This window comes from Dama dama, chromosome 23 (genome assembly GCF_033118175.1).
Source record: "Dama dama isolate Ldn47 chromosome 23, ASM3311817v1, whole genome shotgun sequence".
Lineage (NCBI taxonomy): Eukaryota > Metazoa > Chordata > Mammalia > Artiodactyla > Cervidae > Dama > Dama dama.
In genome coordinates this window covers 58308823-58322237 of record NC_083703.1, presented here as the reverse complement: position 1 = coordinate 58322237, position 13415 = coordinate 58308823, and the positions used below count along the sequence as shown (strand labels likewise).

Genomic DNA, 13415 nt, shown 5'->3' with positions numbered 1-13415 from the left:
CTGAACTGGGGGCAACGAAGACAGAGGGCTTCCCTCCAAAGTTTTGGGGACAAGTGTCAGGCAGTTGACTCTCCTAACAATAAAGCCAGGAGAGCAGAGCTCCCGGAAAACCCATGACTGTGAGTCACACCACTTGTTAAGTTAAAAGGGTGCCCAGGTCCCCCTGCCAACACACCTCATTAGCTAAATGAACTGACCCCACTGGGTGAGGCTATTTAATATCTGCCTATTGACTTTGGGGAACATCTGCCAAAAACAAGATCTCTGTTTTGACATAGTTGATGCCGAGCTGTATTTTTTTCCCCCGACTATTATTTGTCAAACAGATTGCTGAGCTGGGTCCAGCCACGTCCACCAAGCGTAAAGCCACATCATCATCACGGATCTTCCTTGCAAAGACAGCAGGAAATGCGGCCCATTGATGTAAAAGCTGAATCCAGTTCCAGTTCTTGGGATGTAAGTTGGAGAGGAGGGCGGCTGGGCTGCAGTGCCATTTTCCAGCTCCTTAAAACTCAGAACTTCAGAACCAGAGTTCCTTGGAAAATGACTAAGTTCAGGTCTGAGACCAAAAAGAAAAAAAAAAAAAAAAATCTGCCAAAGCACATAACAGAACCGCAACAGTAGAGCTGCTGCTGCCACACAGACTGGCCCTGGAAACTGCGTCAGGATTCAGGGCTTCAGAGAGACACATGTGGTTGTGGGTGCGAGGGGGGACAGCATCGCCCAGGAACAACCACGGCCATTCCCGCCCTGAGGTTTTGGAGCCAGGGAACAGTCCGAGGAGTCCTGGATTGTTTCCACCCATCTCCCAGGTGAAACAAGTTGGTTTGATGATGCTTGGCAGTCCCATCCATGTGCCTCAAATCTTCTTCTCCTTTTGTACCATATGCTGATCTTAAAATAATTCAAAAGAAAAGCAAGTGAAAGTCCCTCAGTCCTGTCCAACTCTTTGTGACCCCATGGATTATACAGTCCATGGAAGTCTCTAGGCCAGAACACTGGAGTGGGTAGCCTTTCCCTTCTCCAGGGGATAATTCAAGGCAAGACTTAAAAATCAGGATTTAGATTAAAAAGCCAGGTTCCCAGCTCTGGAAAGCTCTAGCTGCCTTTGGCTCACTTACTTGCTGGAGCTGGGTAGCAGCATCTTCTTCAGGCAAGGGTTGGGGGGGTGGGGGACACGTCAGTCTGCTCCAGTCCTCACTCCTCCCTCGGGTCTCCCACACCCGCCTCATCACTCACATGGCAGCTTTTGTGGGCTGTTGAGCCCAGAGTCCAGCATAGACACTGCCCTCTAGTAAGGATGCTGGAGCTTCCCCAGTTCTAGCAGGAAAGGAGAAAGCTAATGCAGGGGAGGAGGGTGCTTGGACCTTTGGGGATGGGACAAAAGGCAAAAAAGAAGCTGCCAGTGCAAACTTTCTCCTTTATGAGCTCATCATCATCTTTTGCACTGGTCTCCTTTAAATCCAATGTCAACTCACCCCCTATCACCAAGAGTAACCAGGTGCTCCTTGTGGACAACCAAGCTGGGATGTCCCCTGGCCAGCCTAGCTTCTCACCCCAACCCTACCTCTGACTCAGGCAGCAGACCCCTCCAGGAAGGCTCAGAAGAACTTCTGGAACATTGCGAGCTCAGGGAGCATCTTGTTCCATGAATTTAACAAGCTGGAATTCACAGGTGGCACCGCCCACCACCCTCATTGCGACAATTGCCCGCACTGGTTCTGTACCATAACAACAAGAGTTACTCTCGTTGTGTCCATTACCCCTATTATGTGGATGCATTAGATGGTGTCCGGATGGGAGAGGAGGTAATTGGTCCACATCACCCCAAGCAGCGTTACTGGGTATAATGAACAAATAGCTCGAAATTAAAGGCTGGCGTGGGAGTCTGTTAGGTCCATAATGGGTTAGGAAATGAACACAAAGTCACCCACTTCTATCAGTATTCTCGCCCATGTCATTTGCAAACAGGACAGATCATTTCGTGTCTGATTCAGATTAATTGCCATGTTTCCCTGAATTTCTGCTCACCCACGGCCACTGGTCACCGTGGACCTGAACTCGGGAAAGTTACTCCGAGTCAGTGTCAACATGTAAACGTTCCTACACTTTGCCCTCCTTCTTGGTGCCGAACCCGGCCTTGACTCTCTGGAAAGCCTTGTTCACCACAGGGTCCAGCGGGTCCTTAGTCCCCATCTTCACCAGCCAGTAGAAGAGGAACATCCGTCGCTCGCTCTGGGTGCGGTTCAGGCGGCGGGCAAGGGACATGGGCGTCTCCCCCTTGGCGTCCTTGTCGTTGATGGAGGCCCCATAGTTAAGCAAGAGGCTGATACAGTCCAGCCGGCTCATGGCTGCAGCCACATGCAGGGGCGTCCTGCCCACGGGGGATCTTCCCTGACAGTTGGCACCTGGGAAATAAAACAGTGGGCTCAGGGCGGGCCACCCTGCTGGCCAGAGCCCACCTTCAGAAATCTGTTCAAGAAGAGACTCATGGGGAGGGGCCGAGGTTTGGGAAGGAATGCTTGGGAGAATGCATAACTGCTGGGGTCACTCCTGTCTCCCCCCTACCCAGCATCCAGCCCTGCTTCACCTCCAGGCTCCTCTGGTGGCAAAGACCTTTCTACAACCTTCGCTCAAATCCTTGGGGCGATATTCTAGGTCTTCACTGCTCTGCCCTACCCACCTCCCCTTAAGACTCCAGCATTACTCATCCCCCAACTCAGCGATCTTCCGCCCCCACCGCCCCATGCTTCACTTACACCAGCCTTCTAGCTTTATCCTTTCAACACACCTGCTCCCTTCCCTTGCCCCAGGATCTTCGCACATGCTGTTTCCTTTGCTAAAAACACTCTCATCCTTCCCGCCCCGCCCTTGGGATAACCCTATGTTTCTTGAGGTTTCATTCACTTCCTCAGGAAAACGCTCCTTAGTCCTCCTCCCCAAGAATCCCCCTGTGCAGAGTTTAGTCGTGTCTGACTCTTTGTGACCCCACAGACTGCAGCCCGCCGGGCTCCACTGTCCATGGGATTCTCCGGGCAAGAATACCAGAGTGGGTTGCCACGCCCTCCTCCAGGGGATCTTCCCAACCCAGGGATCAAACTCTCATCTCTTACATCCACCTGTGTTGGCAGGAGGGTTCTTTATCACTGAGCTACCTGGGGAACCCCTGCGTTTGTTCAATAGATGTTCTGCGTCTCCAGAACATTCTGCGCACGACTGACCATGGAATTAATTATTTGTAATAATTTGCTGACTTCCCTTCATAAATTCCACATGGGCAGAAAACACTCTTGTTTTGATCATTGCTGTTTTCATCCCCAGCACGTAGCCTGGGCGATGCCTGGAGAAGACAGGCCCCTGGAAGATGTCAGAGGCCGGGCGGCATGACTCACGGATGGACTTCACTTGGATTGAATCCCTCACTGCCTCCTGCAGATGGGTGGGCTAATGACAGGTGTCCAATATGGACTTGTTGAATTGAATCAAATTCTGGGTAACAAATACCATGACAGAGAGAACAAGGCAATTCAATTACACGCAGCTGACATTTCAGTAGCCAGTTTTTATGAGCTATGACTGGTCAGTGAGGTAAAGTTTTAAATGGGTTCTCACAACACCCTGCCTTGGCCCCAGCACCTCTTTACAGCTACCGTCTGCAAAGGACAGAAAACTTTGCCAAGCCGGCTGTAATTTTTTAACTGGTGCTTTCAAATACATCACGGTTCCATCAGAGTGAAAATGACTTTTTATGAGCTTAAAGGACTGCTGGGCTGTGAAAAGCCCATATTTCATCCTACAACAGGAGAAGTGCAGAGAGAGGGGAGGACCATCACAAAAACCCCTGCCCTTCACACACACACGGCCTGTCATCCTGCCCAAGCATCGGAGATGTTTTCCCAGCTTGGTTGGTGAAAGTGGGGGAAAGAGCACAGACAGCCTGGGATCAAAGCCAAAGGCTGGGAAGAGGGGGTCTAATCTGGAGCCAAGTTGATGTGGGAGATCCTCAGATGAAGCCCCCTCCTGAGCCCCAAATAAGTGTGTGCATGCTCAGTCATGTCTGACTCTTTGCAACCCCATGGATTGTAGTCCACCAAGGCTCCTCTGTCCATGGGATTCTCCAGACAAGAATACTGGAGTGGGTTGCCATTCCCTTCTCCAGGGGATCTTCCTGACCCAGGGATCAAACAGGCACCTCCTGCATTGGCAGGCAGGTTCTTTTATCACTGAGCCACCTGGGAAACCATTGATCAAATACTATGTTCTTTTTCTGGAGGAAGCTGGTGGCCTGGGATGTCTGACACAGTTTTCTCATGTTTTTCAGTGGTCTGCACCTCAGTCCCAGGCCTCTTTTCCCCAAAACACTCTACATCCAGGAAGGAAGCTCAGGCAAAGCCCTTTAACTGGGAGACAAGCCAGGATAAGGCTTCTGTGCCTGTGAACAGAGAGAGTAATTGCCCTTTGGTGGAGGAGAGATGAAAACGAGGGTGTGGGACAAACAATTCAAAGGCTTGGAGAAAGGAGACTGGCCAGCTTGCCAGCTACCAAGGGAGGGATGTCAGCATGGGGCTAGACTCCTTGGGCAGAAAGAGGACCCCAGGTGGGGAAGAAATAACAGGATGGGTTGGGAATATCCCCAGCAGGGTCTGGTTGGACACTATGAACCAGGAAGCCCTGTGACTTGGTGTCCTGAAAAATTCTGTCTTCCTGAGCCCTGACCAAGAGAGGCAACACAGCCTCTGGTTAGCATGTCCTCAGACCCCTCAGACAGTGACCAATGGGGGCCTTAATTGGTGGTTGACAAACTTAGGTCCAGGAAACCACTACTGAGCGGACCGGGAAGGCAAGTCACTGTGTCCCCCTCTCCCACAAAAGCCCCCTACTCTTGAGCACACTCAATGGACGCGAAGAAGAAGCTGATCCGCTAAGTCGTATCCGATTCTTCGCGACCCCATAGGCTGTCGCCTACCAGGCTCCTCTGTCCATGGGATTTTCCAGGCAAGAATAGTGGAGTGGGTTGCCGTTTCCTTCTCCAGGGGATCTTCCCGACTCAGGGATTGAACTCAGGTCTCCCGCATTGCAGACAGACTCTTTACCGTCTGAGCCACCAGGAAAGCCCCTCAATGGACATGAGTTTGAGCTGGCTCTGGGAGATGGTGAAGGACAGGGACGCCCAGCGTGCCGCAGTCCATGAGGCTGCAGTCAGACATGACTTAGTGACTGAACACCAACCATGTGAACATACCCAGCGGCTATGAGATTTACCGTGTTCTAGAAGGTATTGCACAGCCTCCGAGTGACCCCTGTGTGAGGCGACATACAAGGCCACGAACGCCCTCTGGGAAATCCACTTCTTCCACTGCCTGTCGTCAAAACGCCCCGAGTTTGCAGTTCGGTAGAAAGTGTCTTCGGCAACGCCGAGGCAAGCCAGCTGGACGAGACACACAGTTACACGCGTGAGTCGCAGTGACTTCAGGAGCATAGAGGCACCTGGCTGGTGGGTCCCAGGACACCCTGGTGGGGAAGTCAGCTAGGAAGCCACGTGCAGGAGGGGGATGGGACAGGCCAGGTGGGTGGGGTCGGGGGGACAGCAGCCCCTAGGGGAAGGAGAAGCTGGAAGCCAGCCACGGGTAGCTCTCTCTGCACGTCCAGGAAACACAAATTTACCACCAGACAGGCTCGGGAGGCAGGAAATTCTTCCTGTCCATGTTTTGAAGAGAGAAAAATAGCTTTTCTGGGTGTCCAGAGGAAGGGGGCTGCAGCCCTGAAGGAAGACCCCCACCGACACCAAACTCCCCCCACCTCCAAGGGAGCACGCACTCCTAGGGAGAGTTGACGAACCCTGGCCTTCCGGTCTATTCTTAGGCCCATTGTCTCCGTTAACATTCAGGACACTCTGAACTCTGCTGTCAGGTGAATAACAGCCCTGGGACAGAATCTTCTCATGGAGAGTTAAAGCTTTGAGACCCAGAGGAAGGCTATGGCTCCAACAGAGAGGAACCCAGTCCCTGATGCAGGGGGGTGATGACAGTTCTGGCCCAAGACAAGGGTGGGGGGACTCACCCCACATTCAGAGCAAGAGTCAGAGAACCCAGAATGGACACAGCCTGAGAGGAATCCAGGGAAGGCAGAGGAGGGGAGAAATGCAGAGAAGGAACCAAAGAGTTGTGCAAACATTAGCGGGGGTAGGGGGAGTGGGCTCTAAGGCTCTTGCTCCAGGGCAACAGGGTTGCTGGGTCCTGGCCCTGCCTTCCTTAGAGCCCACCGCCGCTCCCCAGAACCCCATCCCAACCACCCCCCCAATCCGCATCCCAGCCAGAAGTGAACTGTCTCCTCCACAAATTCCTAGCTTCTCCCCGGAATTTATTTTCCACAAAGAACTTGCACTCGCCCCCTGTGTCTGCGTGATTCACCTTCACTGTTGGGTAGACATTTCCTCCTCCTGTCTCACTCCCACCCCCGCCCCACACCAGAGCCCTGCTCAAGGCCTGGCCAAGGGTCAGGGCGTCTTCTGTGTTTCCAAGCCTCTCCCTGTCAGGTGGGTTAGACTCCCAGGACTTATTTTCTGCAGCGTCGAATTCTCTGGACCACGCAGTTCCAACTTATCTGGCATCCTCCGTGGTTAAATTAGGTTTTCAACTTTACCAAATATACTTGTGGCGCTAGTGGTAAAGAATTCTCCTGCAATGCAGGAGACCCAGGTTCAATCCCTGAGTCGGGAGGCTCCCCTGGAGAAAAGAAGGGCAACCCACTCCAGTATTCTTGCCTGGAGAATCCCATGGACAGAGGAGCCTAGTGGGCTACAGTCCATGGGGTGGCAAAGAGTTGGACACAACTGAAGAGACTTAGAATGCTCGCAAATATACCCATGAATAGAAAAAGGGCTGGCCTGGTTCCTTTCGGGGTGGAGTGACTGGGTTACAAACCATAAGTCCGTGGACAGGGTGAAACCGCAAAGCCAAACAACAAATGGAAACACTCGATTTGATCATGATGACAAGTCGTTGTTATTCTTCTCTCTACTCTGCAACTTTCAACAAATATTCACAATAAAGAACAAGCAACTTCCCCCTACACACACACACACACACGCACACAAACTACAGTTGCTTCATGAAGTATAATATCCATTTAAAGAAGCATGAAAACACCTTACTGGAATCCCCTTCCACAGCCGCCAAAACCAGCTCCGTCCATCCATCATAGTGCCAGATACATAATGAAATAATTCCACCAGGAATAACGTCGTGGAACTTCAGCGTAGCGTCATCCATCAAAATTCCTATGGGGAATAATTTTTATCTTTAAAAAGAAAAGTCAGGCATTAAAGATAAATTGTTACACTGGTTTAGTTAAGAGATTATCTTATTTGTGATATTTGGGTATCACAAAAATACTTTGAGACACTTGAGCACGAGTCTCATTTGATGAAACCACGTATGTCTGTTTGTGGTAGCTGATATTTTTTAGAAAATAAATTTGGCTTAACTCAAAGAGAAGCCAAACCTTCCCCCCCCCCACCAAAAAAAGCAATAAATCATAAAATTCTATAATTATAACTTTCGTGTGTGCATGCTAAGTCACTTCAGTAATGTCCAACTTTTTGCCACCCTATGGACTGTAGCCTGCCAGGCTCTTCTGTCCATGGGGTTCTCCAGGCAAGAATGCTGGAGTGGGTTGCCATGCCCTTCTGCAAGGGGATCTTCACAACCCAGGGATCAAACCACACCTCTTATGTCTCTTGCATTGACAGGCAGGTTCTTTACCACTAGTGCCACCTGGGAAGCCCAATTATAACTTGACCCATCACAAAAAAAAAAAATACATGAAGTGAACAAAAGTCATTTCAGGAGGCCAACTCTAAGTAGAACTATTTGAAGTAACTGTACATTACAGACAGGGCACAATGTGGTTATACAAGTTATATACCTTTAAACTAAAATACTGATTCTTGTTAATGTTGTCATCAGTTAGCTTAAAGAGGTAATAATGAGAAAAAATTGTTGGATCTTTCAAATTATAGCCTATGGCAGCATTTCTCAACCTCTGCACTCGTGACCCTTGCAGCCAAATGACTATCTGCTGTGGGGTCTTCCTGGACATTGTAGGGTCTTTACAGTATTCCTGGCCTCTACCAGCAAGGTGACAGCAGACCGCTCAGCTAGGTGTGACCACTGAAATGTCTCTAGACATTGCCAGATGGCCTCCAGGGGGACAAAATTGCCCCAGTGGAGACCCTATGGTAATATGAGCATCTCCATGTCGACCCCCACCATAATTTGGACTTGGTATGGAAGAACATCCTGTCTATGTGTCATCACCCAAAACTACCCCTTACTCATACCCTTGGGGGAAGACAGTCAGAATTAGTAGAAGAGGACTGTAGAACATTTTAAGAACATTAAGAATGAAGTTGATTTCAGTTTACCTTTGGAAATGCACACACACACATCTTCCTATCTGGCCACCTGTAACCTGGCTGAAGGATTAATCTGCTTTTTCCAATAAGCAGACCTTAGAATAGAATGTCTCAACTCTGCCCAGGTTGGATTATCATTTATTCCGAGTAGAATTTGTGAGCATTTTTGGTTTCATGATTGAGTGATTACTAAGTGCAAGGACTCAGCACCCACATTCTTTAATCCTCACGACAAGCCAGGTTGGCTGGTCCAGTTGCCGCAGAAGCAGATGGAGGCTCACGTGGCCAGTGAACGGCAACACCAGGACTCCAACCAGCCCTGCCTCTCCTGGATGCCCTGCGCCCCTCACTCTAGACTTTGTTGGCACTCTTTGGCTCCCAGCAACTCCAATTGGTGGATGGAAACGTGGAATAGCGATTAGCAAATCTGTTCATTAGGGTCTTATTTGTGGTTCTCATACTGAGGAAACTCAGTAATTAGTCTAAGTAGGACAACTCGACGACTCCCTAACAACTTTGAAAAAACTGGAGCAAGGCTGTGTTTCTCCGAGAAAGACAAGAGCACAATTCACACAAGCTAAACAGCTCATAGAGAAAATCAGAGCACATTCTCCTTTTACAGGCAGGCAGCAACTGCCTTCAGCTCAGACAAATACTAATTATCACCCGCTAAATAAATTATTAGAGTTGACAACAGACGTGGGAAGGCGGCCCGCCTGCAGGAGAATGCTCACCCCCTTTTAGAGTTAAGTCTTTCAGGGTTTTCACACACATTATCTCATTTGATCCTCCCTGGCAACCTCTGAGGTGGGTAAAGAGGCGTCAGGCTGATTGTTGGCAAAAGCCCAAATTTCTTCCATCACCGTGGTATACCTTCTCTCTTGTTTGCCGTCAACAGTAAGGATGGCAACCGCAAGAGAGGTCAAGCTTCTAACAGTTGCTAAGTGCTTGCTGACTAACAGGATTGTGACATCAGTGTTAAGCCACTTCGTCTCTTTCTTTCCCTCTTAGCTTTCCTGAATGTATCACTCGGCATAGTTCATGGGTGAAAATAAATTAACAGGAGGGATGTCAGACATCTGCAGTTCAGGACACATAATTCTCGAATTACTTGCTTTGGAACTCTTACTAAGTACTTCCATAGCTCAGTTCACTTTTAACACATTAAATCCAGGTACCTTTCTTTCCACATAAAACCTCAAAAATGCTCTTAAGCATCTTTCAAATACTGCTCTAGCAAAGCAAATACATCACGAAAAATGCATAACCGATATCCAAGAGGGCAAAGGAAAGGACTTTGGTCTTCAGTATGCATTCTGAGTTTCTGGAGTCATTTCTGCCTAAAGGAGGAAACAGCGCTGAGGATTCCAGAGCTAATGGGGCTGTGGTTTAGAGATCAGGAAGCTGAGCCCCAGAAGGGCAATGTCTGGGAGCCTGGAGCTCGGGGAGACAGCCTGCTTCAAGTCTTCATCTCTATTGCTTCACGGCCCCTGCAGTATAACTGCAGTCTCTCTGCGCCACTGGCTGTTCACTTTCTCTGCGCAGCAGCCCAGAGAGTTTTTTTCCACCTTTGTTTTCTTGTTTTTGCATTGATTTCAAGCAGGTGGGGAGATGGTGGAGGTTGGGGGGCTTTGATCCTGCTCTCATATTCTAAATATCATAGGGATGGGATGGGGACAGCCAGACCCACAAGCTGAGGGAAGGAGACCCTAGGGGGAGAAAATGTGCTCTGGGCCCTTGCTCTCCACTGGATGTCTCCTATGTGGGGTTTATCTGGACAGGAGACCTTGGGGTGCTGAGTCAGTCACAGTGAGCTTTGGGTGCTGGGTTCTGATTCCGGTTGGGCTAGCTTTGAGCTCCTGACCTGGACAAGGAGGCAGCTTGAGATTCGATGTCCTGATACGGACTGGGTCAGTGCCAGTATTTGGGGTTCAAATGTGGACAGGGTTTGTTTTGAGATTTGGGGTTCTGATGGAGGCAAGGTTTGCGCTCTGCCTGGGGGTCCTGCTGTGGGAAGGGTCTGTTCTGGGATGTGGAGTCCTTCTGTGGGAAGGATTTGTTTTGGCATTTGGGGGTCCTGGATAGCATAGGGGTGAGGAATCGGACAGGTCTGCCCTGGGATTCAGGTGTCTCAGTGGCGACAGGTTCTGCTATGAGATTCAGAGTCCTGATATAGGCAGGGTTTGGTCTTGAACTTGGAGTTTAGATGTGACTAAGGCTGATGTGGGATTTGGGTTTCAATCACAAGCAGAGTTTGCTTTGAGTCTGGGGGGTCCTCATGCGGACAAGGCTTATTTTGAGCTTTGTCTTCCTTACACACATATGGCTGGCTTAAACCTTGGAGTGCAAACATGATTTTCATGGAGGTTTGGGGTTCAGATATGGGTACACTGGACTTGAGCTTTGGGGTCCTCTTGTGGGCGGAATCTGTCTCATGCCTCAGAGCTCTTCTGAAGACTCTTGGCCTGGGCTTCTGGTGTAGTCACAGTGAGCTGTCAGATGTGGGCAGAGTTCATTTGGGGGTCTGACATCTTTATGTAGACACAGATGGCTGACGGAGTGGGGTTCAAATGCGTGATTGGTTAGGCGGAGATGAGGGACTCAGAATTGAGCCCATCTGCTCTGGGATTCAGGTTTCTGTTGTGAGCAGGGGTCCCTTGGGGATTGTATTTGAGGTTCAAACATGAGTGTGGTTTGTGGAGAGATATGGGTTCTGAGGCGCACACTTTGTTTAAGGCCCTAGTGTTTTTGAATCTACACGGCTGCTGGGGGATTCAGGGTTCTCATGGTCACTTGGCTAGTCTGGGGATTAGGGGGTTCATTCTTGGGCAGGTTGGTTCTTGGCTTGAGGGCCCTAAAGTGAGCAGGGCTTGTTCCAAGCTCTAGTGTCCTTGTGTGGACACCTTTGCCAAAGAATCCAGGGTTCTGAAGTAGCCACGGTAACCCTGGAGATTTGGGCTAAGTTTTGGGCAAGCTTGTTCTGGGCTTGGGGTCCTTGCATGGATATAACTGAATGGTGGATTGGGGGTCCTGGTGTCCCACAGCACAGCACAGAGACTAGAAGTTTGCCTCCATTTGGGGGCCTGACATAAGCAGGTTTGTGGGGTCCTGCTGAGGACAGATGTTTCAGGCTTGAGGTCTTGTGTGACCCTGCCAGCTTTGGGACTCGGGTCCCTGATGAAGACATGGGAGACTGAGGGTCTGGGTGTCTGAGGGTCCTAGAGGGGTGGACAGCGTCTGGTTTGGGATTGGGGGCTCTGACTGGGACTGGGTTGACTCAGGTTGGCAGGATGGACTAGACAGCTGGCTTTGAGATTGGAGGATTTGCTACTGATCAGGGTCTTGCTGCGGACAGGGTTTGCCTGGAGATCTGAGGCCTAACATGAACCCGGCTTTTCTGGAATTGGGAAGTCCCTAGGTGGCCAGGATTGGTTTTTCCACCTGGGGTTTCATGGTGTGGGATTTGTTTTGACCCATCTGGGGGTCTTCATCTGGGCCGGCTTCCCTTCCCCCACTGTAGGTTCAGAGGGGACTTGGCACCCGGGGTGGAGAGGAGTACACGTGGCCAGGAAAGGGGTCGGGCAAGGGCCACCTTGGTCCAGGTACTGCAGCCGCTGCAGGTTGAAGGGGATGCCGGCTGTTAGGTCCAGCTCCTCTTTGAGCTCCCGCACCGTCATGTTGCTGCGGCAGTTTGTCACTCGGAACATCTCCCCGGAATCTTCCAGCAGCACCCGCATGGCGAAGACATCCGGGACCACGTCAGTCGCGTGGTTCACGGCCTGCGGGTCCCCGACGTGGCTCCGGCCGCGGGTGCTGGCCCGGAGCTGCAGGGAGCGGGGCCGCGGGCCGGCGGAGTCCGCCCACCGCGTGTGCGGCCAGGCTGCAGCGGGGTCGGGGCGAATGGTGCCCCCCGGCGGCGTCGCTGCCTCCGCTGCCCTCCTCCGCATGGCCCGCCACCGGGCCCCAGCCGCTTGGCCGCGTCTTGCGCGCGTTATCCGCGCTCCAAGAAGTGGTCGCGCGTCACTGCCGCCCCCGCCCCTCCCCCGGACAGCTGAACCCCCCCCTCCCCGCGGTGGGCCGATGGGCCGCAGTTAACCAAAGCGGGCTTCCTGTGGACCCGGTGCAGCTTCTTGAATAAGGGGAATGGCCACGCGTGCTTCTAAAACAGTGGGGAGATTTACTGAGATCAATACAGGGGCATCACCACGTGGCGTGCGCCCCGGCGCCATACCCCCAGCTCCCCTTCCCAGCTGAACGTCAGGTCCTTTAAGCGGGAAAGCTGTGGCCTCTTCTCTTTGTCTGTTTAAAATACAGTCATTGCACAATTCGGGGCCAACTGCCTGTAGGAATTATGCCTACATAATAAATCTCTAAATCATCTTTGCATGCATCCTCTATGGAGAGTTGTAAAGTGCAGTCTTTAGTCATGTTTAAAATCGTATTTCGAGCATGAACGAAAAAGGCAACATTGCAGAAATATGACTCCTTTCAAGCAGATCTGGACCCAACCTGACAGTGAGGGGTGGGGGGTGGGGGTATAAAAGATACTGGGCCACCCCGGAAGTGGGAGATGGACTCTCCCGAAAATTTGCAAATCTGCACTGAAATCCATCAGTGCTGAAAACGCTCTGGGATTCTTGGAGTGAGAAAGTGCCGAAGAAAACACTATGAGAAGGACAGTGAAGGACGCGTCCACTTAGGGACGGTCTGAGACAGTTCTGTTGCTGAGATGCCTTTCAAGACAGCTCTATTGGTGAGAAACCAGCTTGTGCTTTTCCCTTATGTTGCCAGAGGAGGCTGAGTCAGATCACAGACACTCAACGCTGCATCTGTGACCTAACGTAAAGACCTAAACTGATGAGAAACCTACAGGAGAGAACAGCAAGGGCAACATGAACAATCTTAGAAAAAAAATCTCAGTTGTTACAAAATAAGAATAAAATGTGAGCTTTAAACATACTTTTTGCAGAGAAGTGACAGTCATTAAAAAAAAAAAATC

At 50.7% G+C, this 13415-nt stretch overlaps 1 protein-coding gene across 1 annotated transcript; it reads right to left on the bottom strand.

Moving 5' to 3' along the window:
* Positions 1 to 2103: 2103 nt before the first annotated feature.
* Positions 2104 to 12363, bottom strand: ANKRD60 (ankyrin repeat domain 60). The gene is made up of 4 exons (XM_061125679.1): positions 12009 to 12363; positions 7149 to 7279; positions 5263 to 5428; positions 2104 to 2408 (listed from the first exon to the last, which is right to left on the bottom strand). The coding sequence occupies exons 1-4, from the start codon at positions 12361 to 12363 to the stop codon at positions 2104 to 2106; spliced, it is 957 nt and encodes a 318-aa protein (XP_060981662.1).
* Positions 12364 to 13415: the final 1052 nt, after the last annotated feature.